Source organism: Mytilus galloprovincialis, chromosome 9 (assembly GCF_965363235.1).
Source record: "Mytilus galloprovincialis chromosome 9, xbMytGall1.hap1.1, whole genome shotgun sequence".
Classification (NCBI taxonomy): Eukaryota; Metazoa; Mollusca; class Bivalvia; order Mytilida; family Mytilidae; genus Mytilus; species Mytilus galloprovincialis.
This window is the reverse complement of record NC_134846.1, coordinates 90,241,568-90,269,429: the sequence shown is the minus strand read 5'-3', so window position 1 is coordinate 90,269,429 and position 27,862 is coordinate 90,241,568. Positions and strand designations below refer to the sequence as shown.

At 31.6% G+C, this 27,862-nt stretch overlaps 1 protein-coding gene and 1 long non-coding RNA gene across 3 annotated transcripts in view; one reads left to right on the top strand and one right to left on the bottom strand.

The window, feature by feature from the left end:
• The window catches only part of LOC143046321 (E3 ubiquitin-protein ligase TRAF7-like), a 48,308-nt gene that overhangs the window by 7,827 nt on the left and 12,619 nt on the right, over positions 1–27,862 (bottom strand). For both annotated transcript variants that reach the window (XM_076219425.1, XM_076219426.1), the window contains 9 exons: positions 25,854–25,927; positions 25,532–25,586; positions 25,000–25,052; positions 24,612–24,680; positions 24,258–24,380; positions 23,806–23,922; positions 22,959–23,075; positions 21,789–21,908; positions 17,975–18,106 (listed from right to left, as the gene is read on the bottom strand). In XM_076219425.1, coding sequence (XP_076075540.1) covers positions 17,975–18,106; positions 21,789–21,908; positions 22,959–23,075; positions 23,806–23,922; positions 24,258–24,380; positions 24,612–24,680; positions 25,000–25,052; positions 25,532–25,586; positions 25,854–25,927 — 860 coding nt within the window. The remainder of the gene's footprint in view (positions 1–17,974; positions 18,107–21,788; positions 21,909–22,958; positions 23,076–23,805; positions 23,923–24,257; positions 24,381–24,611; positions 24,681–24,999; positions 25,053–25,531; positions 25,587–25,853; positions 25,928–27,862) is intronic.
• LOC143046322 (uncharacterized) lies at positions 243–17,076 on the top strand. Its single transcript, XR_012969125.1, has 3 exons — positions 243–488; positions 2,219–2,299; positions 16,937–17,076. It is a non-coding gene; the product is annotated as an uncharacterized LOC143046322 (long non-coding RNA).

Genomic DNA, 27,862 nt, shown 5'->3' with positions numbered 1-27,862 from the left:
GGGATCATGTACAAGAGTAAATTCTTCTATAATCTTACAAAATTGGAAAATTATTTTTTACTGGACTTAATGAAATTCTTTATCACTTAAATCACATTGGCTGTAAAAAAAATGATTGCTTCTTCTGAGACCAACCAAATGTAAATCATTTACTCTGACTTTTTAAAAATAAATTTTGCTTTTTTTTCTGCTTACAAATTTTCTATTATCAAATATTATGGTATCTGTCTTTGAATATTGTGGGATTAATTACAAATTAACTCTGCTTCAATTAAAATTAGAGATATAAATGGAACGATTGTTCCTCCATCCTACATGATACAATCTTAAGGTTAATTAAGTTAGAACCACACATGGTATATAAATAACTTGATTGTTGTCAACGACAGAATCACATGGTCATCCTGCAGGAGAAATTATACCCGCTATTATTATGAAGAATTACGTTGTTATTGGAGCATTTCTTTCACTTTGTATTGTAATACAAGGTAAGACATTGTTTAAATATCTTAAATTTAAATTTTAAATTCAGATAAAAAAGTACAAAAAATTATCTTCTTAAATTTTTAGTTTTTTCAAAAGTGTTTTCTAAGATTAAGAATTTTTCCAATGCATTATTGCCAGGTTGATGTCTTTTTAATGTTATGTACATAACACTGTCAATTCATATTAAAGAAATTATAATAGAATAAATTAAGTACAAAAAGAAAGCAAATTCTTAGATGCATATATATATATATATATATATATATATACACTCATAAAATACTTTAAATGATTGTACTAAAGTAAGAGTTCCCCCAGAAATATTGAGAATAAATAAATGATTATAATATACTTAATTTTGTTAAGCATTGACTATTAAAAAATGTAGTTTTTCATTCAAAATTGTGGGGTGGGAAAAATGTTGATTATATTTATTAATATGGTCAGTTATACTGTGCAGTATTTATGGTGATTCCTGATACACTTTTTAAGGACTTTAATTCTAAAAAACTTCTCATATTACATGTTAAAAGACTAAATAAGAAATAAGAATAAAGTATGAAAGAAACAACATCGAAAATTTTGGGATTTCTGAATTTCAGATCATACTATTTTTTTTCATACTTTAAATTCTGAAATAAAATAAAAACTTCCAAATACAAAATTATATTTGTTAGATTATATCAAATTCTATTTGATTATGTGGACATTAAAATACAAAGATGGAGATTGAAATGACAAACAGAATCTACAAATTATCTATTTACTGCAATTTAGATGTGTAATGACATCATTTGGCAGTAATTGCAGTACTTTATAAAAATGCTGCACTTAATATGAAATTATCTAAACGGTAGTTTATTCTGCGACTTTAAAACTTAGTCCAAAAGCTGTTCTAAACATAATCCTAAAGAAAAGCTTTCTGAGTAGAAATTTAATTGATTTCATTGAGACAGATATATTACCCTCTACAGGTATTCAAATGTTGTTAATTGAAATACGATTAAAAAATAAAATATTCTGGCATTTAACTATAGTGCTGTGTTGCTAACCTTAATGATGTACAAATAACATTCCCTTTTCTTCACACTTTATTAATTGAAAATTATCATGATTATGGTGTTAAGTTTGAAACTTGCATGTTTCATCTGTCTTTCTTTTCTGTATCAGAGTTCTGTACTAAAATTTATTTTGAACAGAAATGTGAGACCATGTTTTCCTACCAAATTTATAAATTTTGCTTAATAAAGTCTCTTTGGGAAAAACAGACAAAGGAGAGGGATAGCAAAAGGCCATTTAAAGTTATAAGTCAAAGACAAATCTACAAGGCAATGGTATAAAATAACAAGAGTAAAACTAAAAAGCACCCTCCACAATAGTGGGGGCATAAGAAAGACCAAAAGACAAACAACAGAACACGAAACACAGCACAGAAAACTAAACTAAAAACTGAACACCCCAAAGTTAAGCAGCCTGTATAAAAATATATTTATGCCGGCATGATTTCGATATAATAAGATTAGATATCATGAAGCTTCCTTGAACACTTCACAATGACAAGTTATTATATATATATATATTATAATTATATTCCAGGTTTTCTGAAGCTTCCTTGAACACTTCACAATGACATGTAATTACTATTATATACCGTAATAAATTCCAGGTTTTCTTAATCTTCCTTAAACACTTCACAAGTCACATGTTATTACTTATATATTATAAATTCCAGGTTTTCGACTGTATGGTGGACCAGGAGATATGTTTGCTCAAACTTTACCTTTTAACAGAAAAATAAAAAGTTCAGATAAAAGTAAGTTAATATCATAACTTTAAACAGCAAAATACCAAGTATGTGTCGTACTCAATTTATACCTTTAAACAGCAAAATACCAAGTATGTGTCAACTGTACACAGATGCCTCACTCTCATTTTCTATGTTCAGCGGACTGTGAAATTTGGGTTAAAATTCTAATTTGACATTTAAATTAGAAAGATCATATCATAGGAACATGTGTACTGAGTTCCAAGTTGATTGGACTTCAACTTCCGTCAAAAAATACCTTGACCAAAAACTTTAACCTGAAGCTGGATAGAGGAACTGACAAATGGATGCACAGACCAGAAAACATAATGTCCCTCTACTACCGTAGGTGGGGCATCAAAAGGCTGTTTTTCAAAATTATACCACTCAAAGGCAAGAGTAATGTAAAAGAAATAATATTCTTAGTACTCCATGTAACACAAATGTTATTATGATGAATTCCATTATTTATGAGAATTTAAATAAATTAAATTGATACTTTAGTTTATGCTAAAAGCCTGCTATTATTTTTTTTTAACAATATATGTTGGAAGCCTTAAAATTCTTTTCTATTCATCACCCACTTAAGGATGTTTGCTTATCATGTTTTGGAATTTTTGTCAGATTTTTGAAATCCTCTAGATCTGGATTTATCCATTTGAATGCCTTAAAAAAAATTGCCCATGAACCCCCATTTTTCTTTTTATTTATCTTTTACATGTATAATCATAAGTCATTTGTAAAAGTGTTATAAAATCTTATTTATTTTTTAATAGTTTTTGAGAGCTTTAACTGGCCAATGATAAAGCTATGAAAAATCAAGAGAGAACATTTTCCCGCCATAATTCCAATGGCTAATATCTTTAAAACAAGCATATTGACCCCTATATTTTTTTTGCTTTTTTGATTCCTCAATTGAATCCCTATCAGTATATACTAGTTATTTATTTTGAAACTGAGCAGCAGACATCCTTAATCCTGTTATTAATAAACCCCCCTAGGATGACTGTCAAACAACAATAAATGACAATAATGACAAAAGATCATGCCGACAATACACAATTTTCAATGAATTTAAAATTTAATAACATTGCAAAAACGTAGAGAATGTGATAATAAATATCTTTCTTTGTGTATACATTATGGCTTTATAATAGTGATCTGATAAAGTGGACATTGACTATAAGGTATGGGCTTTGCTCATTGTTGAGGGCCTATAATGTGTGACCTATAGTTGTTAGTGTCTGTGTCATTTGATCTCTTGTGGAGAATTGTTTCATTGGCAATTATACCACATCTTCTATTTTATATTATCTATAATTCCAAAATTATAAGATTCATAAACATAAAATTGTCTTAAATTCAATACCAATCAACATTTGTCAGACTTTCTCTTAACTCTTTAAAGCTTCTTTTGATGGCTTAAAACCATAGCTTTTCCAGATACACTGGCTTTCTCTGGTCTAGGGAAGTATTATTTTATAACCTTTAAACCATAGATTTTAATAATACACAGACTTTCTCTGATATAGAGAACTTATATTTGATTAGCTTTAAACCATAGCTTTTAATAATACACTAAATTCTCTATCTAAAAATGTTTTATTTGATAAGCTTTACACCATAGCTTTTAAAATAATACACTGACTTTCTCTGATATAGAGAACACATATTTGATTAGCCTTAAACCATAGCTTTCTTTCATATATATACTGACTTTCTCTGATACAAGGAAGTTTTATTTGATTAGCTTTATATAAAGCATAGCTTTCCACAATACACTGTCTTTCTCTGATCTAAGGAATTTTCATTTGATTAGCTTTATATAAAGCATAGCTTTCCACAATACACTGTCTTTCTCTGATCTAAGGAATTTTCATTTGATTAGCTTTATATAAAGCATAGCTTTCCACAATACACTGTCTTTCTCTGATCTAAGGAATTTTCATTTGATTAGCTTTAAACCAAATAAGCTTTCCAATACTCTTGACTTTCTCTGATCTAAGGAACTTTCATTTGATTAGCTTTGAACCAAATAAGCTTTCCAATACTCTTGACTTTCTCTGATCTAAGGAACTTTCATTTGATTAGCTTTAAACCAAATAAGCTTTCCAATACTCTTGACTTTCTCTGATCTAAGGAAATTTCATTTGATTAGCTTTAAACCAAATAAGCTTTTCAATACTCTTGACTTTCTCTGATCTAAGGAAATTTCATTTGATTAGCTTTAAACCAAATAAGCTTTCCAATACTCTTGACTTTCTCTGATCTAAGGAACTTTCATTTGATTAGCTTTAAACCAAATAAGCTTTCCAATACTCTTGACTTTCTCTGATCTAAGGAACTTTCATTTGATTAGCTTTAGACCAAATAGCTTTCCAGTACTCTCCACTTTCTCTGATCTAAGGAATTTTCATTAGATTAGTTTTAAGCCATAGCTTTCCATGATAAATAAACATTCTATGATCTAAAGAAGTTTAGTGGTATATTATAGTTTAAAATTATTATTTTTTTCATTACATGCCTTATTATAATCTAAGGAAATAATCAGAACTACAGTCTTAAAAGAATTTATTTAAAATGATTTTGATTAATTCTAAGAACAGTTGATGAAATGGTTCAAGTGACTACTAGTTAGACCCACAGCGGGTCAACACAATTCTTCATTAGAAAAAAACAATAGCAAACACAATGACCCTAAGTTAAACTATATTTTTGTTTTAAGATAAGTGGACGTAACAATGCATACAAAGTTTGAATTCAAGACTGGACTGTCCAAACTATATATATAGCTATGACCACAGGTTATTCATAAACTATGGGAAGAATATTAATGTATAACTCAGCATGATAAATTATTGAAGACTTCATTAGCTATACAACAAATCTATCCTACCAAAATCACCCCATTGACGTGATAGTAGATCCTTTCAACCATTTAATTGATAAAATTGTAAAACTGTCATGGCCATATTCCCACTATCATTACAACGGTATACAATATAATAATGAATTTCTCACGGTACTGCTGGTATCATAATGTATTTCAATAAATACTTAATTATATAACTGTCATGTTTAACATTTCTATAGATAATATACATTTATAATGTTTGTTATGACATCATAGCTGTTATGAAGGTTCTATGATGATATTACATAATGTTTAATACAGGATTCTGGACTCTGGAGCAGTCATTAAAAGCAGTGTTTTTCACATCCAATATAATACTAATTCAATGTAGGTGGCACTGCTTGAAAGACAATACCTTGAATGTAACAAACAATTTATTTCTTGTGTGTGGTCTATATATAATAACCTCAGTATTATACTTTGAATAATTCACATTAGCAAATTATGGCCTTGCAAATTTTAAATCTCTAGTGAGCTGTGGAACAGTAGCTCTCATGGTCCTTATAAAATTATCGTAAACCAGGTGCTCCGCAGGGCGCAGCTTTATACGACCGCAGAGGTCGAACCCTGAACAGTTGGGGCAAGTATGGACAAAACATTCAAGCATGATACAGCTCTGAATTTGGATTGTGATCAAATTTTTGACATTACATGGTTTTTTTTACACAAAACAAATGCCAAGATTTTACAAATCAATTAAAGATTTCTTCTTCAAACTTTTTAAATCTAAAATTAAATAGTTGACACAGCATAGGTTTCTGACACAGAATGAATGTGGTCTAATGAACTTAAAAGGTTTTTTTTGCCTTTGAGCAAATCACTATGCTGTTGAATATTAATCCTCTCAAAAAAATGTTTGAAGAAATTTTCTTTTTATTTATGAAATCTGAAATGAGAAAAATTTAACCCCCCCCCCCTTTTTTTTCACATCCCCGTTTCCCTTTTTCAAAACTGATATCAATTCAAATTTCTAATGGAGTTTGCAACAATAACTACTCATTTAAATACATAATAAAATATTAAGATGTAAAAAAACTGCTTGTTATCACTGAATGGTAAAGATTATTTAAATTTATCAGTTGGTAGTAAAAAGTGTATATACATTGTATATTGTATATAACAAAGATTTAAGTTGATTCTGGACAAAGAAAGATAACTCCAATTAAAAAAAATTCTTGCTATTGCACAAATAGGATATTTCTTGCTTACTATTCTGGACAAAGAAAGATAACTCTAATTAAAAAAAAAATTGCTATTTCACAATATTGTGCAATTAGATATTTCTTGCCATTGCACAATACTGTGCAATTGAAAAGACTTGCTATTGCACAATACTTAATATAATAATTTTAGATCCTGATTTGGACCAACTTGAAAACTGGGCCCATAATAAAAAATCTAAGTACATGTTTAGATTTAGCATATCAAAGAGGCCCAAGAATTCAATTTTTGTTAAAATCAAACTTAGTTTAATTTTGGACCCTTGGACTTTAATGTAGAATTTGAAATTTGAAAACAGGACCAAAAATGAAGAATCTACATACACAGTTAGATTTGGCATATCAAAGAACCCCAAGGATTCAATTTTTGATGAAATCAAACAAAGTTTAATTTTGGACCCTTTGGACCTTAATGTAGACCAATTTGAAAACTGGACCAAAAAAACTTCAATAATCAAGAATCTAAGTACATTTTTAGATTCAACATATCAAAGAACCCAACCGATTCATTTTTTGTCAAAATCAAACTAAGTTTAATTTTGGACCCTTTGGACCTTAATGTAGACCAATTTGAAAACGGGACCAAAAGTTGAGAATCTACATATACAGTTAGATTCGGCATATCAAAGAACCCCAATTATTCAATTTTGATGAAATCAAACAAAGTTTAATTTTGGACCCTTTGGGCCCCTTTTTCCTAAACTGTTGGGACCAAAACTCCCAAAATCAATACCAACCTTCCTTTTATGGTCATAAGCCTTGTGTTTAAATTTCATAGATTTGTATTTACTTATACTAACATTATAGTGCGAAAACCAAGAAAAATGCTTATTTGGGTCCCTTTTTGGCCCCTAATTCCTAATCTGTTGGGTCCTAAACTCCCAAAATAAATACCAACCTTCCTTTTGTGGTCATAAACATTGTGTTTAAATTTCATAGATTTCCATTTACTTAACCTAAGGTTATTGTGCAAAAACCAAGAAAAATGCTTATTTGGGCCCTTTATTGGCCCCTTATTCCTAAACTATTGAAACCAAAACTCCCAAAATCAATCCCAATCTTTCTTTTGTGGTCATAAACCTTGTGTCAAAATTTCATAGATTTCTATTAACTTAAACTAAAGTTATGGTGCGAAAACCAAGAAAATGCTTATTTGGGCCCTTTTTGGCCCCTTATTCCTAAAATGTTGGGACCAAAACTCCCAAAATCAATACCAACCTTCCTTTTATGGTCATAAACCTTGTGTTAAAATTTCATAGATTTCTATTCACTTTTACTAAAGTTAGAGTGCGAAAACTAAAAGTATTCGGACGCCGGACGACGACGACGACGACGACGACGACGACGACGCAGACGCCAACGTGATAGCAATATACGACGAAAATTTTTTCAAAATTTGCGGTCGTATAAAAAATATATCATAAGGACCATAAGAGCTACAGTTCCCAATCTAGTTTTTCCCCAGATGTTTCTTGGTTGTTTTGTGTGGTTGGACAGCTGTCCCGTGAGTAACACCCACAACTTCTTATATTCAAACCAAATGCTCCCAACACAGACCTTACATTATCAGCATGTAAATAATATAGGCACTGAAAACCCAGGAAACAGCTGCAATAGGCTTAGGGGACATTAATAAGTGACATCATGATCAATCAATCAAATACTGTTGACACTATCCAAAGTGTAGAGTTGGTATTTTTAAATAAAACTGACAGACTGCAAGATGGATAGGGATTATTTCTGTTCATTGATATAAATTCCAATAGTTCTCCCAAATAACAATAATTTATTAATTTAGACATTGAGAAGTAATTATGAACAGAATTACAAAGGCATATGAATTATATATTGACTGTTAAATTTCTCAAGAAAGACCAATACAATCTTCTGTACTCTCCTTTGAAGACATAAATGTTGTCAATAAAATTGGATGACTGCTACTGAACCTATTACTATTATTGAATTCAATTTCATACTAACAATTATTAGAAATCAGTTTCATATTATAACAATTATTTGAAATCAATTTGCGTCTTTTGTTATAATATAAAATGACGTCTCAGGTGGATATATCAGTTTCTTCATTGTTATCAACTTATACTGGGCTATGAGAATGGAAAAAAATATTCCTGGCATAGAAAAATGTAATAAGAACTTTTCATATTATATAAAAGCTAAAAAGATCTTTGGAGTTTGATGCCCCTTTTAAATTTAACCTTATAAGAGTTTTTTTTTCTTCATAAAGCTAAGTCTGGAAATATCTGTGTCTCATTTGATTATTACTTACGATCAATTTTTATTGTAATATTTTTTTGTAAAAAGAGAAATACACTTTAGCTCAAAAGTAATGTTCCCAACAAGAATACTACGGTTAATAAATAAGAAATACTATCAATTCAATGCTTTGACCATTGTAAACAAGTACCTTGGGGTCTTAAACAACTAACTGTGTAACCGTATTTAAGCTACATATTTCAGTCTTGTTCTCAAAAACACATTTGGAGATGATAAATCATAAGGGGCACTAGCTGTCAAGTTCATGATCACTGATTTGACTTAAATTCTCATATTTGATTCACATCTTACTAAAATGTAAATCCGAATTACAAAAGAAACAATAAACATTGCATGGGCTCCAGATAAATGAACATGATAAAGGCATACATATCCCATCTTCAGTGTAAGGTCAAGTGAGGGTTACATGATCATGGATTCAAATGAGGTTTAATTATTGGCTTACAAGTTGCAAATGTGACTGCTAATAGCGAAATACTATTTCATTATTCCACTTTTTTTGTTTAAATTTTTCATCTAAATGTCAGCTAATACTCCTTTAAAGTTTGCTCATATCTAATTTATCTGATTGTGACTTTAGGTAATACCTTATAACATCCTTGAAGATTTACAAATCAAATTGTTTTTAAACTATTTTTATATCGTTTAGTCTAGTAAATTGCTCCTTCTCTATCATAATATAGTACAGATCAGTGGATGTTCAGGTCAGGGTATAGCTAGTAATAGAACATATTCATAATTTGCCACTTCGGAAGCTAGAAACCTATATTGTAAATATTTGCCACGTGGGAAGCTAGAAACCAATATTGTAATTATTCTAAGTCATGTTTCAACACCAAAACTAGAATAAATAGAGTGTTAATGGTTTAACAGGAATAATTTAGAAATGCTTACAAAACATTTCCAATAAGGTTACTCTTTCAGACATGGTCATTAGGCAGTGATAGCTCTATAAATTTATAATTACCAGAAGCAATAGATAGATTTTGATAGCAATTTGTTGCAATGTTTAATAGTATATATGTGCATAATTCCTTCATTAATCAACCAAATTCAACTTGCTATACTGACCACCAGACTTTAGAAAAAGTTGTTTTCTGAACAATTTAATTTCCTTTAGCTTTGCTTGATTCATCAATATATTTTCTATTAAGGACTTGGTGGTACAGTATGTTTCAATCTAGTTAGTCAAATTCTAAAATGGAGCCCAAGGGAAATAACTTCTCTCCAGTAACGTCATATCCAAACCTATTTATTAGCTCTTCTAGAACAGAATGTGTCCAAAGCACATGGATGCCCCACTTGCACTATCATTTTCCATGTTCATATGACCGTGAAATTGGGTAAACAATCTAATTTGGAATTAAAATTAGAAAGGTCATACCATAGGCATGATAGGGAACATGATACTAAGTTTCAAGTTGATTGGAATTCAACTTCATCAAAAACTACCTTGACCAAAAACTTTAACTTGAAACTTGCGCTATGTTCAGTGGACTGTGGACTGTGAAATTGGAGTCAAAAGTCTAATTTGGCTTTAAAATTAGAAAGGTCATATAATAAAAACTAGAGGGTCCAAGGACCCTGTGTCGCTCACCTGATATTTTTATTTACAATTGTTGCATGATAAATGCAACTGTTGTACTGTCGTTTAGTTTCAGAGATATAATACTAAAAAGTGCATTTGAAACCTATGTTTAATTTCAGCCATGTGGGCAGGCAGGGTCATCATACACAGTGGTCCCTGGATATCCTAGTGGTGATTTAAACCAAGTTTGTTTAAATTCAACAGTTGTTTCAGGGGAGAATTTTTGTAAAATTTATCTAACAAGAAATGCAAAGTAATGAGAAAGTTGTGAAGTAGTTTTGTTTTTGCGCAACCCCCCCCCCCCCCCCACTTTGCCAAAAAAACCAAAAAGGTAATAAAAAATTATCATATAAGGGCAATCTATCCTATTAATGATTTCTGCAAAATTCAGTTGATTGTGCAAGGGTTGTATAGTCAGCTGAGGTCGTTAAAAACTCTCTTTCTTTTGTTGTTGCAGATAGATCTTGACCTGATAAGCAATTCTACCACATGTCAGATTTGCTCTAAATGCTTTGGTTTTTGAGTGATAAGCCAAAAACTGCATTTTACCCCTATGTTCTATTTTTAGCCATGGCGGCCATCTTGATTGGTTGGCCGGGTCACCGGACACAATTTTTAAACTAGATACCCCAATGATGATTGTGGCCAAGTTTGGTTTAATTTGGTCCAGTAGTTTCAGAGGAGAAGATTTTTGTAAAAGATAACTAAGACTTACGAAAAATGGTTAAAAATTGACTATAAAGGGCAATAACTCCTAAAGGGGTCAACAGACCATTTTGGTCATGTTGACTTATTTGTAGATCTTACTTAGCTGAACATTTTTGCTGTTTACAGTTTATCTCTATCTATAATAATATTCAAGATAATAATCAAAAACAGCAAAATTTCCTTAAAATTACCAATTCAGGGGCAGCAACCTATCAACGAGTTGTCCGATTCATCTCAAAATTTCAGGGCAGATAGATCTTGACCTGATAAACAATTTTACTACATGTCAGATTTGCTCTAAATGCTTCGGTTTTTGAGTGATAAGCCAAAAACTGCATTTTACCCCTATGTTCTATTTTTAGCCATGGAGGCCATCTTGGTTGGTTGGCCGGATCACCGGACACAATTTTTGAACTAGATACCCCAATGATGATTGTGGCCAAGTTTGGTTTAATTTGGTCCAGTAGTTTCAGAGGAGAAGATTTTTGTAAAAGATAATTAAGATTTACGAAAAATGGTTAAAAATTGACTATAAAGGGCAATAACTTCTAAAGGGGTCAACAGACCATTTTGGTCATGTTGACTTATTTGTAGATCTTACTTTGTTGAACATTTTTGTTGTTCACAGTTTATCTCTATCTATAATAATATTCAAGATAATAACCAAAAACAGCAAAATTTTCTCAAAATTACCAATTCAGGGGCAGCAACCTATCAACGGGTTGTCCGATTCATCTGAAAATTTCAGGGCAGATAGATCTTGACCTGATAAACAATTTTACCCCCGTCAGATTTGCTCTAAATGCTTTGGTTTTTGAGTTATAAGCCAAAAACTGCATTTTACCCCTATGTTCTATTTTTAGCCATGGCGGCCATCTTGGTTGGTTGGGCGGGTCACCGGACACAATTTTTAAACTAGATACCCCAATAATGATTGTGGCCAAATTTGGTTTAATTTGGTCCAGTAGTTTCAGAGGAGAAGATTTTTGTAAAAGTTAACGACGGACGACGACGACGACGGACGACGGACGACGGACGACGGACGACGGACGCCAAGTGATGAGAAAAGCTCACTTGGCCCTTCGGGCCAGGTGAGCTAAAAATGTGTACTAAGTGTCAAGTTGATTGGACTTCAGCTTCATCAATCAAAGCGCGAAAGCGCTGTAAAGGCAGTTAATTACAGGTTGTGTGTATTTCTAGTCCAGTTATATCATTATCTTCCATAGAACAGAGGTGGTTTGTAGTATTTAAGATTTAGAGTTCTCTTGTACCTAGTTCACCTATATCTATAGTCTACTGTTTACAGTATATTTTCTGTACCTCGCCATGAAATGCATTTTTAAGACATAAGAACTTTTCCTTTTTAATGTAAATAAAACTATTTTTAATTATTGATTATATACACATATTCAATTACTCCTATCCTATGAAAAATAATTCACAAAGATTGACTTGTCTCCGTTCTGTGTGTATTGCTAGAACATCAAGTAACATAATGGTTAATGTACATAGTAACATGTCAACTCTTTTGAAGACAGAACTTTTTTAAAATTCTCCCTCCAAGCAAAATTATTTTTCAGTATAAACATGATAAAGTTATCTACCTGTATTAATGACCTAGAGACTCTCAAGAGCCTGTGTCGCTCACCTTGGACGGTCTATGTGCATATTAAACAACGGACACATATAAAATGACAAAATTGTGTTTTTGATGATGGGGATGTGTTTGTAGATCTTTCTTTACTGAACATTCTTGGTGCTACAATTATCTCTATCTATAATAAACATGGCCCAGTATTTACAGTTGAAAATATTTTTTAAAAATTAACAAAAAAATACAAAAATTTATGAAAATTGTTAAAAATTGACTATAAAGGGCAATAACTCTTTAAGGGGTCAACTTAAAATTTTGGTCATATTGACTTATTTGTAGATCTTACTTTGCAGAACATTATTGCTGTTTACAGTTTATCTCTATCTATAATAATATTTAAGATAATAACCAAATTCGCAAAATTTCCTTCAAATTACTAATTTGGGGGCAGCAATCCATCAACGGGTTGTCAGATTTGTCTGAAAATTCCTGGGCAGATAGATCTTCACTGAAGAGACAATTTCACCATATGTCAGATTTGCTCTAAATGCTTTGGTTTCAGAGTTATAAGCCAAAATCTACATTTTACCTGTATGTTCTATTTTTGGCCATAGTAGCCATCTCGGTTGGTTGACCGGGTCTAACCACACATTTTTAAAATTAGATACCGCAATGATGATTTTGGATAAGTTTGGTTAAATTTGGCACAGTAGTTTCAGAGAAGATTTTTTGTAAAAGTTTATGGACGACGAAACCAAATGATGAGTCAGGTCAGGTGAGCTAAAAAGGAGTTTTTAATCAAGGTAACAATGACATCTGGTGGCCATAAAAGCTGTCTTATTAGCATTTTAACCACTTCCCATATTTGCTTTTAAGACAATAGAAGAAAATTATTCAATGCAAAAACAAAACTTACTTGTAAATATGAAATTCTCTTTACAGTATGAGTTTTTCTCATTGTTGGAGATTGTACAGTAGTACAGTCCTGTAACTGCTTATACCCATTTCTTATCCCCTTTTGTTTGATAAACTCACAGAATATCATATATTTACATTGTGCCACATATCCTTATTTTTATATGCATTACAATAACATGAACAATTGTAATTCAAATCTATATATCAAAGCAAAATGAATTTCACTACTTTCATTCATGCATCCTTTGGAAAAATATAAGTTCTAAAATGACACAATATATGTTTATTTACATAAAAATAATATTTAGTTTTCGACTCTTAACAGGTATAAACAAGAATGTGTCCCCAGTACACGAATGCCCCACTCGCACCGCACTATCATTTTCCATGTTCAGTGGACCGTGACATTGGGGGTAAAAACTCTAATTTGGCATTAAAATTAAAAAAATCATATCATAGGGAACATGTGTACCAAGTTTGAAGTCGATTGGACTTCAACTTCATCAAAAACTACCTTGACCAAAAACTTTAACCTGAAGAGGGACAGACAGACGGACGAATGGACGAACAGACGAACGGACGCACAGACCAGAAAACATAATGCCCCCCTACTATCGTAGGTGGGGCATAAAAATGCACAGCTGTGTCATGATTTGTGAAATCTGTGCTGAAAACATAGGCATTTATGGTGTTTGAGTAATTCCATCTGTGAAGCTCAACATTAGCTCGTCAGTTGGTGGTGGACAGTTATAAATCTTTCCTGCAGGATGAATGTACATCTGTTCAGGAAAACCAATTTCACAAATCAAAACTTTCCTCTAGATTTCTCCTACAATATTCATCCAGTTTAGTTCTTTTGGTTTAACGGGACACCGTCCTGATTTTTAATTTTGTAAACCATTCAGTCTCTTGCTTACAAATGGTGCATGAAAATAGGATGGGAATGCATGGCAGTAGACAAGTCTCTATAAAGTGGGTATGTGCCCTGAAAAAAGTTTTATAACATTAGCTTTTTTGAAACTTGTGAAAGACTTGTGCAACACACATACCTAAATAACTATAACATAGGTGGAGAGCATCATTCATGTCAATGTTTTGTTCCTGTTTACATTGTCATTGGTATTTTTCAAGAAAGCCCGAGGCATAGCTCATGAATTCTTGTCATTACAACCGAAATTTACATAATTACTGCTAAAATAATTATCAGTATAATATATCTCTTGTAGAAAAACCATACAATTGTAGTATTAACCAAAAAATGTCAAACAGATGATATTGAATCGTAATCCCAAAAGTTATGACGTCTTGAATTCACCCCCCTTTTTATTCTAAAACGATAATTGCGGTTGCAAACAGACTTTGGTTTACTTGCATGGCGATTATATAAATAACAGTATATATTTCTTAAAGAAAATAAAGTTTTACCATGAATAGTTTCCTGAACGTAGTCGTTTTCAGTAAAATGTGCCTTGCAAACAACAGCTGATTGATATGGGTTCTACGATTGCATCGCACATGACAATCTACGTTTGAGCCATGGCGTTGATCCAACTTTTCCTTCTTATTAAGTCATTAAGAAATGCAAGTCCTCCTCTTAAATGACACTCAGGTACACACCAACAAGGACTAGGCATCGTTAATTGTGTGATTGTTTTGCAGTGCAAAAACGGAAGTTAAGGACGGAACTGACTGGTCTCACTAATAAGAGACAAGAAGAATTTTAGAGACAAACAGCGACAAGAAGTTTAATTTAGTGACGAAGCGACAATAACTAACAAGGGACAAGCGAATCGTAATTCTCTCACGAGGCTATTCTCATTTGATGTGATAGGGTGAAGCTACACCTATCAAATATGTCCCTATGAAAAAGAAGAATTTCACTGTTAGAAAGGAAATGATATTGCATGGTTTTGATTCAATATATTCTTTAAAAGGAAATTGAAATTTTTTTGTTTTGATGGCCAATTTTTAGCGTGTGCATAAAATATATTTTTTTTATATCTAATAAAAACTAATCCCTTTCTTCTTAATAAAATCATATTTTATCTATCAATGTACAGTAATATAAAAAATGTTTTATAACCGCCCCTATAATAAAAAATAATGCATGTTTTTTTTTAATATCTATGGGGAATAAGTTGTTGCAATGACATTTTTTTTATTTATGTATAGTCGCTATATAGTCTTCTTGACGCTTCTTCTCGCTAAATTAATTATATTGTCGCTTCATCTCGCTATTATAATTTTATTGTCGCTTCTTATCACTTTTTGACGCTTCTTGTCTTTAATTAGTGGAACCCTATTCAGGAACGATAATTTCATATTTTACATAACTGAGACCGAAATAACTATAACGTCATATACGGCTTCACAGAAATACTTTAAATTGTATATTATGCAATATAATTCACGGTCAGTCGACTTTTAATTATAATATCATGTTATATCAACGAGTGAAATGATTTTAAATTATCTTTAGATCGCAAATAGTACTCGAAATTGAACGGACCTCTTTCCACACGGAATTCGAATAATGATAGTTTGTAATCAGATTGACTGCTTATAATGCAAAAGACACATTAATAAACAGATTTTTAAAACGAACAATACACACTGATCGTTTCTTTATTTCCCAATGTAAATGAAAAGAACAAAAACCAATACATACCACAAAAAGTAGAGGAGAAATTTAAACATTTCCGGATCTATTTCTTGCAAAATGACCCCCAGCAAAGATTTGCGTAAGGAAAGATGAACCTCATGACTTGAAAGTCAGGCCTTAAAGCACTGCCTTTAAAAACTACCTTGACCAAGAACTTTAACCAGAAGCAGGACAGACAGAAAAATAGACGAACAAATGAACAAACAGACGAACAAACGAACAGATGGACAGGCACACAGATCAGAAAACACAATGCCCTCTACTATTGTATGTGGGGCATAAAAACATGGAAGTTAGGTAAATTCTAATCTGTCAAACAGGTTTTTTTAACATTTAGACTGTGTTCTTTTTATCTTTAGGTTTCAATATTGTCCACATAAGATTGCTTTAGTTAAAGGGAGAATTTGTAACTCAGAGTAAACAATGGGAGCATTTGTTTCTGCCTGATAGGGTTCAGTCTTTTATGTGTCATACTTCCATAATTCAATAGGACACTAGTGGCTTTTGACAACCAAGCCACCAATAAATTACAAGCCACAATGGATAAGGGACAGCAATCTGAAATTCCTTTTTGTTTTGTTGTTATATTGTGTTTTATATTTTTTACCACCTATAGCTGAACATTGTATTAAAGACAAAACTAATCTTATTGCTAATGGGGAAAACGTTACCTCTTTCTTTCTCAGAATACGAAAAGTACATTAATTGATGTTACTATAGTTAATATTTTTTTTTTTTTTATTTCAGTTAAGTTCAATCCTTTCCTACAGAGCCAACAAGATAACTACATTGATAACTACATGCATAAGTTAGTCTACTTATTGGCGGACATCGGAAAGAAACGATAACATTATTATCTGATATAAACAATAAATTGTTAATACAAATTGTTGTCTCTGAAAATGTTATTTTTATCAAATCTTTTTATTGTAAAAATGGTAAATTAAGTACAGCTTTAGCAATTATTGTTCACAGATCTACACCAATTTCTATTGTCAAGTTTCTTATCAATGAGATTCTTTTCTACAGTATTAAAATAAGATGTGGTATGCTTGCTGAATGAGACCAAATGACGTAAAAAAGCGCTAATGTAATGGGTAATGTAATGGATAAAGTATTGGATAAAGTATTAAATGAATAATAACTAGTTTTAAGGAAAAGATGGCATATGAATGAACAGGAAACAATTATAACATGGTAATACACAGTACATTAAAAGCAAAGAGAAAATCTCCACTATCACTTTATACTGTCGACTTCAGAGGGCGGCAAGTACGATAGAGAAATGTTATATATGAATTTTATTGAGACTAATATGATAAGGTCAATCATAAACTCTTACAATCGAAGATCAACCATACTTTTAACATGAAGATAGAATAGGGACCCAACCATTTCCCCCATTACTTAAATGAAACGTTATAATAATTGAAGGGAAGATTTTTTATTCCCTATATTTGACAGCCAAATTTCCATTAATTTCATCAACTAAAAGCCCACTCATAATTTCTCAGAGAGTTCTTGAAAAGCTATGACCAGCATTTAAGAGAGTCATTCACCCTATACATTTCAGTATCACATTAAATTTAAAAGAAGTTGAATAATATTGTATATACTACATATCAAAACATCTCTACATAATTTTCATCGTGCTACAACATCCCATATAAGATTTCAGATATACCAAGGACTTCATTCATGGATACTGGACTACAGCTGGTAACCTGTAACTGGGAACATATTCCAGGTATAGCACAGAAATACATTTACAACAGAGTTACCTACCCTTAAAGATCTGTCATATGATGCACTGAAGACTTTAATACCCGTAGGAGATTGTAACGTGGCTAAGGCATACACTGTGCCACTGTGGCCTTTCAATGTCTTGGCATTCTCTTTGCTATCTATCTCCCATACCTAAAATATAAATACAGGTGTAACAAAAATGTGTCCCAAGTACATGGATGCCCCATCTGCACCATCATTTTCTATGATCAGTGGACCGTGAAAATGGGGTATGATCTCTGATTTGGCATTAAAATTGAAAAGATCATATCATAGGGAACATGTTTACTAAGTTTCAAGTTGATTGGACTTCAACTTCTTCAAAAACTACCTCAACCAAATACTTTCACCTGGCTGAAGCAGGACATACAGACAGACAGACGAATGAACAGACGGATGGACCCACAGACGGATGCACAGACCAGAAAACATAATTCCCATACATGGAGCATAAAAACATAGAAATCTCATGGCTGAATAACAGATTTTTATTTTCTTTAAATGATCAATTTATTTATATTTATTTGTAAATTCTAGCTTTGCTTGTTATATTATTAAAATTGTATCCTTTTAATATACTCTTCCTCCAAAAGACAACTCATGCAGTATCTTTCAACTCATTATAAAATGCTTAGCTTAAATATTATCTCTCAAGGTCATAAAGTGACCTGAAATTGTTTTATTCATCTATTATTAACCGAAAGAATGTACATTATTTAGTTCATTTAATTAGACGATTTGTCCTATCATTTACACATAACATTCACAACTTGGAATATAATTTACACTTCAAATACCAGTATAAATATATCCAATATGCATTGGTTTTTGAACTCAGTGTGAATATAAACATTGCATATCTTACCGAAAATTGTTAACTTAACTAAAGATTGTTTCAGAGGCAATTGTGATCCAAACTTTTATTTACTCTATGCTTGCCATAGATCCATAAAATCTAATTAAAATGTTAGGCTCTGGCTTTTGAACTTTGTCCAAATATCTTTAATTAACATTAAGTATAAGGTCAAAACATTTTTTTTTATTTTGAAATGGTTTACTAAACTAGAGGCTCTCAAGAGCCTGTGTCACTCACCTGTTACTGTATTTACTGATGTCGGCCATCTTGGTTGGTAGGCGGTGTCATTAGACACTTTTTTAAATGGATACCCTAGTTATGATTGTGGCCAAGTTTGGTTAAATTTGGCCCATAGTTTTAGAAAAGAAGATTTTTGTACAAGTTACAAAAATGACAAAAAGTTGTTCAATATTGACTATAAAGGGCAATAACTCCTTAAGGGGTCCTCTGACAATTTTGGTCATGTTGACTTATTTGTAGATCTTACTTTGCTGAACATTATTGCTGTTTACAATTTATCTCTATCTATAATAGTATTCAAGATAATAACCAAAAACTGCAAAATTTCCTTAAATTGCCAATTTTAGGGCAGCAACCCAACAATGGGTTGTCCGATTTATCTGAAAATTTGTTAGGGGATGAATCTTATTCTGATGGATGTTTAAATCTTGAAAGATTTGCTCTAAATGTCTTAGTTTTAAAGATATAAAGCAAAAACTGCATTTTACCACTATGTTCTAATTTTAGCCAAGTCAGCCATTTTGTTTGGTAGGCAGGGTCATGGGACACATTTTTCAACTTTATACCACAATGATGATTGTGGCCAAGTTTGGTTAAATTTGGCCCAGTAGTTTCAGAAAAGAAGATTTTTGTACAAGTTACAAAAAATGACGGAAAGTTGTTCAATATTGACTATAAAGGGCAATAACTCCTTAAGGGGTCCTCTAACAATTTTGGGCATGTTGACTTATTTGTAGATCTTACTTTGCTGAACATTATTGCAGTTTACAGTTTATCTCTATAATAGTATTCAAGATAATAACCAAACACCTGATCACAATTTTACCCCCATGTCAGATTTGCTCTAAATGCTTTGGTTTCAAAGATATAAGCCAAAATATACATTTTACCTCCGTGTTCTATTTTTAGCCATGGCAGCCATCTTGGTTGGATGACCAAGTCATCGGACACATTTTTAAACTAGATACCCCAAGGATGATTGTGGCTAAGTTTGGTTAAATTTGGTCCAGTAGTTTCAGAGGAGAAGATTTTCGTAAAAGTTTACGAACGACAGACGCCGGACGCCAAGTGATGAGAAAAGCTCACTTGACCTTTCAGGTCAGGTGAGCTAAAAATAGAATAATCAAACTTGATTCAAACAAGTGAAACTGCGAGCTACTGCTCACTGATGATACCCCCGCCGCAAGTGGATAATATTAATAGTGTAAAAATATGCAAGTGTTCGGTAAACAGGAAGTTGTCGAGTGATGAATCTGAAAACGCATCCCACGGTATAGCTGACTTATATAAATCCTGAAACCAAATTTCAGAAATCCTTGTATTGTAGTTCCTGAGAAAAATGTGACGAAAAATTTCAACTTGGCTATCATGTGTAAAATCAGACAAGTGTTCGGTAAACAGGAAGTTGTCAAGTGATGAATCTGAAAACGCATCACACTGTATGGCTGACATATATAAATGTTGATACCAAATTACAGAAAGGGTGGATGTGTAGTTCCTGAGAAAAATGTGACGAAAGTTTCATGGGACGGACTGACTGACGGACTGATGGACGGACAGACTGACAGACAGAGGTAAAACAGTATACCCCCCTTTTTTAAAGCGGGGGTATAATCAATAAAGAAATGAGTGTGTTATTATACTACATAACTATGTCAAATATGGCCTTTAATTTCAACTTTATCATAAATTTTCAAAAAGAGGTCACAATTTCTTTCATTAGGTAGACTAACTGTATACTGCCATCATAGATTGAAAAATAGCAGTAAACAATCAGTCTAGGTCTTAAATCTGCAGATTTTGAGAACGATTGGCAATTAATGTGGTGAAAGATTGTTTACTTCAATAAACAAAAAAAAAGTGGTTAATTGCATTGTTCACACTGTTTTAATAAATACCAACAATTTGGGTTTTTTTTCAAATCAATTTTTCATTTTAACCATTTAAAGGGAGATAACTCTAAAGTAAAAACTCTATAAAGCATAAAGCATACTTTTAAATCCTATCTTCTCCATTTTTTACAAAATTTTAATTTACAATAGTATTTTTTTGTGAATCATCTATGCAGAATTTGGCAATTTTGTACAATTTGTTTCTTAAAAAATAGCACAGTGACCCATATTTTTTATTATATTTTTGAAAAACAGCATGGTTAAATCTACATTCTGGAAAAGTTTAAATAAAATTCTATCTGACAAAATATATACTGATAATTCACCTTAAATTAATCATTTCAGAAGCCTCATTGCTTAGTTAAACTTATCATTTCATAATTCTATATTGTAGGCTTCATAGTCATCGCATTTGGAAAGTGGCATAGAAAAATCTTGATTTTGTGCTAAAAATAAATTCAAGAAAAATGTTCGCCTCAACCTGTAGCTGAGACCAAAAAGGTGCTACTGAGTTCCATCAAACTATTTTTTCGAAAATGTGTACTTTTTTGGCTTGTTTAAAAAATTATTAGAATGTCAGGGCCAATTTCAACTCTTCCTATACACATTTGAATTATAGAGTTACCTCAGTTTTTTTTAACTTGATCAGAATGTAATTAATTTAAATCTTTGATATAAATTTTACCAAAACATGTTAAGAATTGCAAAAGTGACAGGTTTTACAAAGCAATTATTTACATGAATATCAGTATGTTATTCAATCTCAATAATATAACAGAGTATTGAATACTTACTACCGGTAGATATAACAGTGTGAAAAACTTACATGTATGACATTTTCATATGTTCCACACAGTATGTGATGAGGTGTAATGGCTATACTATACACACTGCCACCAGAAGTCTCTAGGATATCAACACACTCTAATTTCTCCAAATCCCATATCTATAATAAAATTCCAATGAAAAATTAGTAGTGGTGATAACCGCAATTTTAAGAAATATGGAGAAAAAAAATTCACTAAAATGGAATGCATGTACACACAAAACTAAAGATATATATATATATATATATATATATATATATATATATATATATGTCATAAAATTGAGAATGGAAATAAGGGAATGTGTCAAAGAAATAACAATCTGAGGAAAAGAGCAGAAAAAAGCCTATGGCCAGCAATGGGTCTTTAAAACAGCGAGAAAATCCCACATCCCAAGGCGGGCTTCAACATTGAAACTTCTCATATCTGCAGTTAGAATTAAATGTAACAACTTATAAATATATGAAAATTATAAATTATAGTTGATTATCTCAACAAGATTGATTTTCTTGCTTGAGCTAGTATGGCGAATGTGAGAAAAGCAATCTACTTGAGATGACTAATGATAATCTGTTTATCACTATTTTACCTAAGAAGACGTTGTTAATTTCATTGACAACAGCACATGTTCCCTTAATTTCTAGGGATAATTTATCATATCACTTGACTCCACTGAGAAAGGAAATTATCAGTCAGTAAGATCAAAAGGAAAAATTCGTAAAATAGCGATAAAAATAATTATCGCTATTTTGTGCATTTTTCTTTTGATCTTTTTTTGTGATAAATTTCATATCATGCTTCTCGCTTGAGATGGAAAAATTATCGCTAGAAACTAAGGAGGACATGTGGCGTTGCTAACGAAATTGACATTGAAATTGACAACGTCGTCATAGGTACAATAGAGATAAACAGATTATCATTGGTCATCTCAACTCGATTGTTTTTCTCACTTTCGCTGTACCAGCCCAAGCGAGAAAATCAATCTCGTTGAGATGATCAACCATAATCTATAAATACAGATGTTCTACAATGTATGAGCTTACCTTGACTGTCTGGTATGATCCACTGTATAGATGGTTCTGTGTGGCTACAATGTATGAGCTTACCTTGACGGTCTGGTATGATCCACTGTATAAATGGTTCTGTGTGGCTACAATGTATGAGCTTACCTTGACTGTCTGGTATGATCCACTGTATAGATGGTTCTGTGTGGCTACAAGTGCTCTCACCCAATGGTTCAAACCTGTCAGTTCACACTTTAACTTCAATGTATGTACATCCCATATCTGAAATATAATACAGACTTTAACTTCAATGTATGTACATCCCATATCTAAAATATAATACAGACTTTAACTTCAATGTATGTACATCCCATATCTAAAATATAATACAGACTTTAACTTCAATGTATGTACATCCCATATCTAAAATATAATACAGACTTTAACTTCAATGTATGTACATCCCATATCTAAAATATAATACAGACTTTATCTTCAATGAATGTACATCCCATATCTAAAATATAGTATAGACTTTAACTTCAATGTATGTACATCCCATATCTGAAATATAATATAGACTGTGGTAATCATGTTGTACTGGGATGAAAAACACTATATACCTTTTTGTGTAACAAACCAAAATATAAGGGATATATATTCTTGTGTTCTGTGGCCGCATCAATTAATCTTGTGTATTAAATGAACCAACATATGCACAAAAATACTGTTTATTTTGGCCAAATCAACAACTCATATTTGCCAATGAATCAGATAGTTATGTACAATATAAAAAACACAGCTAGATAAAACAAAACATAGCATATTATAATGTGAAGCATTATTAATTTTTAACATATCAAGGTTATAATACTAAGTGGCCTCTCACAAATACAGCTGATTTCGATTGATTTTAATAATGAGTATTCAATAAAACTTGTTGGATTTGTTGTTTCTGGTTGTTTTGTTTTCTTCAGAGTGACAGTATCCAATCAACAACCACATTACATACCTTAATAACTTTTAGTGATCCACTGAAGATCATATTTTTGGCAGCAGTTAGAGTACAAACAGGATTTTCATGAGCTTCAATTTCAGCAACCTTTTCCAGTGTATCAATATTCCAAATCTGGAAAAAAAAAATGATCCTTTTAATATATAAAAAATACTGTGAGCTTCTGCACCCTTATGATACCCCTGCTTTAATAATTTGGTAATCAGGAAGTTGATAAGCTATAAAAACATATCACATGGTGTATGCTGACATGAAGCGCCATAAAAAGTCTTGAAGACATACCCTCCTAAATTCATCAGCATATAAAGTTGTGTTAGTTTTAAGTGATTATTTTAAATTTACTGACCTCTGACTACATTTTGAGATTCAGACATTGGTTCTCAGTTATTTCAACTATACTTTTATCATGTGAACAACTTACGAAACATCTATGCAAAAACATTACTTACTATAATTTTACAATCCTGTGAGCCACTGAATAATTTGTTACCATATGTACATAATGCCAGGACAATTCCTGTGTGAGCCTCGAGAGTCTTCAAACATTTGTAATTATTGCCAGTATCCCAAACCTAAAATAGAAGATACAATATCATACTTGACAATTAGCACATTAAAAATTTGACTCGGCATGTTGGTCTAGTACAAAGCATTTTATATACTCATGGCATTAAAAACATGTTACTGACCTGAATATGTATCCATGTCAATAAAGTGAAGTAATTTTGAATGTTATTACACAAAAAAAGAATAAAGTTCAGAGGATTAAAAAGCTCAATACAAATGTATGTAACTTATCTTACCTTGACAGTTTTATCTGAAGACCCACTAAACAACAAATCACCAGACATACACAGACACCATACTGGACCCTGTAATAGAAAACACACCATAAATCATAATTTAATTCTTTTTCTAAAATTTTGCAGAATCCTACAGCTTTTTGTACTTAAAAAAAAAGTAAATAGCAGAAAATCAAAAGTATTTTTGAAATGTGTAAATGTGTTTTATTTATTGTTGCAAAATTTTAACAGCTCTGTCTTTTGATTTTGAAAATTGGTTTGAAAATGATTTATCTTTTGGTCTTATTATCATGATTATATTTTAATCAAATAGCATCTATTCTAAAACTGATATCGTATAAATTTATTGGATTTAAAATGGAATATATTTCTTGTTAAGATTATTTACCTGGTGTCCTACAAAGGTACCTCTACATCTGATCACCTGTTGTGGGTCATACGCTGAAATTTACATTATATATTTAGGTTATATTTTACTAAATAAAACATCTTGTATTATGTTCAGCTTTATAACATTACTTACATGTCAATATTATTGGCAGATGTTCTTTTTTTCACTTGAAAAATGTCTCATTGAAATCTTACACGAAATTTAGTAAAACAGATTTTGCAGCAGCCAATTTTCTAATTGAGATTTGCAACTCTTTATTTACAGTCTGTTATACATATTCTAATACAAAACTTATAAATAGTTCAAATATTTCTTAATGTTTAATTTGGATGCATATGAGAAAGGTACTCACTGTTTAACTGAAAATAAGGAAGGAATATTTAAGATATGTCCATATCAACAAATCAGTTTACATGTTGTGGTTTGAGTAACTGTTAATTATCTAATCAGATTTTGTAAAAGACAAATTTTAGACAAGCTTCATTTTACTTATAAATGTATACATATACAGTTATCTGTTCACACTTACTTCCGATGGTAACATTACGGCCATTTACAATACTGTTGAGATGTGCTAAATCATCCTGAAATAAATAAAACACAGTTTTGTTACAAGAATTCAGAAATGGTGAGATAACTATACTTTCTTCTGTCAGAATTTTAACATAGACACAAAAATGTCTACTTAAACTATCACCCAGAATCTTCATTTAAAAGAAAAACTTAAAATAACTGCATAATAGAACACACATCATACTATCTAACTTTTTAATTGAAAATCTGTATAAGAAATATTAAAAAAAAAAGAATAACAATAAATTAACAATTGATTGAAACTACTTTGAACTTACATGTATAACAGCGTAATCTCTCTGACAATCCATGATAGTGGTCATTATTTTATTTTGATTATGTTCCAATAAATCTATAAAGAAAATGAAAAACGTAAGAATACTTGGTTGAAAGAAAACTTTCAAAATTTGATGTATATATATATATATATAATATAGTGCATAGTCTGAAAGATGTTAGAAGTTTCTAATGTTGTCACTATTTAAATAAGGATAGTTTTGAATGTATTAAAGATTTGACAAGGTATGTGCATGATTTCAAATCATGTTTTAGTTGTCCATTGGAGAATATTGTTGAAGACATAACTCCATACAACAGTATCTTGGCTTTATAAAGGACATACCAAAACTTGTCTTTATAAGTAAAATCACAAGAGTGCACACGCTGAAATGTCTCGCCTTCTTTACTAATCATTGATATTATGTTGATAGTCCTGAATATAAAGCTTTATTACAACTGTCACATAAACTTAACATTACCCAAGAAAACTAAACATTGACGGGGTGGGAGTAGGACCTTTATGGGGACTCTGGGATCGGGTGTTTTTAAGCTTGGGATTTCGGGATTGACCCTTTCGGGATCAGGGAATTCTTTTTTCGAATTTCGGGACCTCAGGAATTTGTGTTTTTAAGCCTGGGATTTCAGGATTTCGTGTTTTTAGCCCAGGATTTCGGGATCAGGACCCCTCTTACCCCCCCCTCTTTGACCAATGAACCATATGAAAATGAGGTCAAGGTAAGACGGACAATGCCAGGCAGACATGAATAGCTAACAATTCTTCCATACAACAAATATAGTTGACCTTTTGCATATAGAATTGGAAAAAAAGACCAAAACTCAAAAACTTAACTTTGACCACTGAACCATGAAAATGAGGTCAAGGTCAGATGACATCTGCCAGCTAGACATGTACACCTTACAATCATTCCATACACCAAATATAGTTAACCTATTGCATACAGTATAAGAAAAACAGACCAAAACACAAAAAATTAACTATAACCACTGAACCATGAAAATGAGATCAAGGTCAGATGACACCTGCCAGTTGGACATGTACACCTTAAAGTCCTTCCATACACCGAATGTACAAGACCTATTGCTTATAGTATCTGAGTTATGGACTTGACCACCAAAACTTTACCTGGTTCACTAATCCATGAAGTGAGGTCGAGGTCAAGTGAAAACTGTCTGACGGGCATGAGGACCTTGCAAGGTATGCACATACCAAATATAGTTATCCTATTACTTATATTTAAAAAAAATTGACAATGACAAAGGCTATTTGTTCAGCTGAAATATTTGTCAACACAATAATATTTCAGCAATTGCTACGTTTGCCAGAAACCAGTTTGATGTTTAGGAATTTTTTGTAATCCTAAAAGAAAATTCAATTTTGATAAAACAAATATTTAATATTATAAAAAATCTTAACTTTTTTTCAAGTAGTCACTGAACCATGAAAATGAGGTCAAGGATATTGGACATGCTACTGACGGAAATTTCGTAACATGAGGCATCTATATACAAAGTATGAAGCATCCAGGTCTTCAACCTTCTAAAATATAAAGCTTTTAAGAAGTGAGCTAATGCCGCCACCTCCGTCGTAGCCGCCGGATCACTATCTCTATGTCAAGCTTTCTGCAACTAAAGTTGTAGGCTCGACAACAAACTATAAAAGGATGAGAACTTGAATATTGATTGAAAGAGAGATTTCTTTCTTTATCTTTAATTTATGGAACCTGACATTGTGTAAAGAATTCACTTGCCAATATAAAAAAGCAATCTTCAGCTATTATAAGATGTGATAGAAATGGTAAAATATTTTATGGTTTAAATCATTGGAAAGACAAATCCATATTTTGCCACATAAGATTTAAATAAACATAAAATGACTTTTTTTTATCAAAAATATTTGTTTTATCAAAATTGAATTTTCTTTTAGGATTCCAAAAAGTCCTAAACATCAAACTGGTTTCTGGCAAATGTAGCAATTGCTGAAATATTA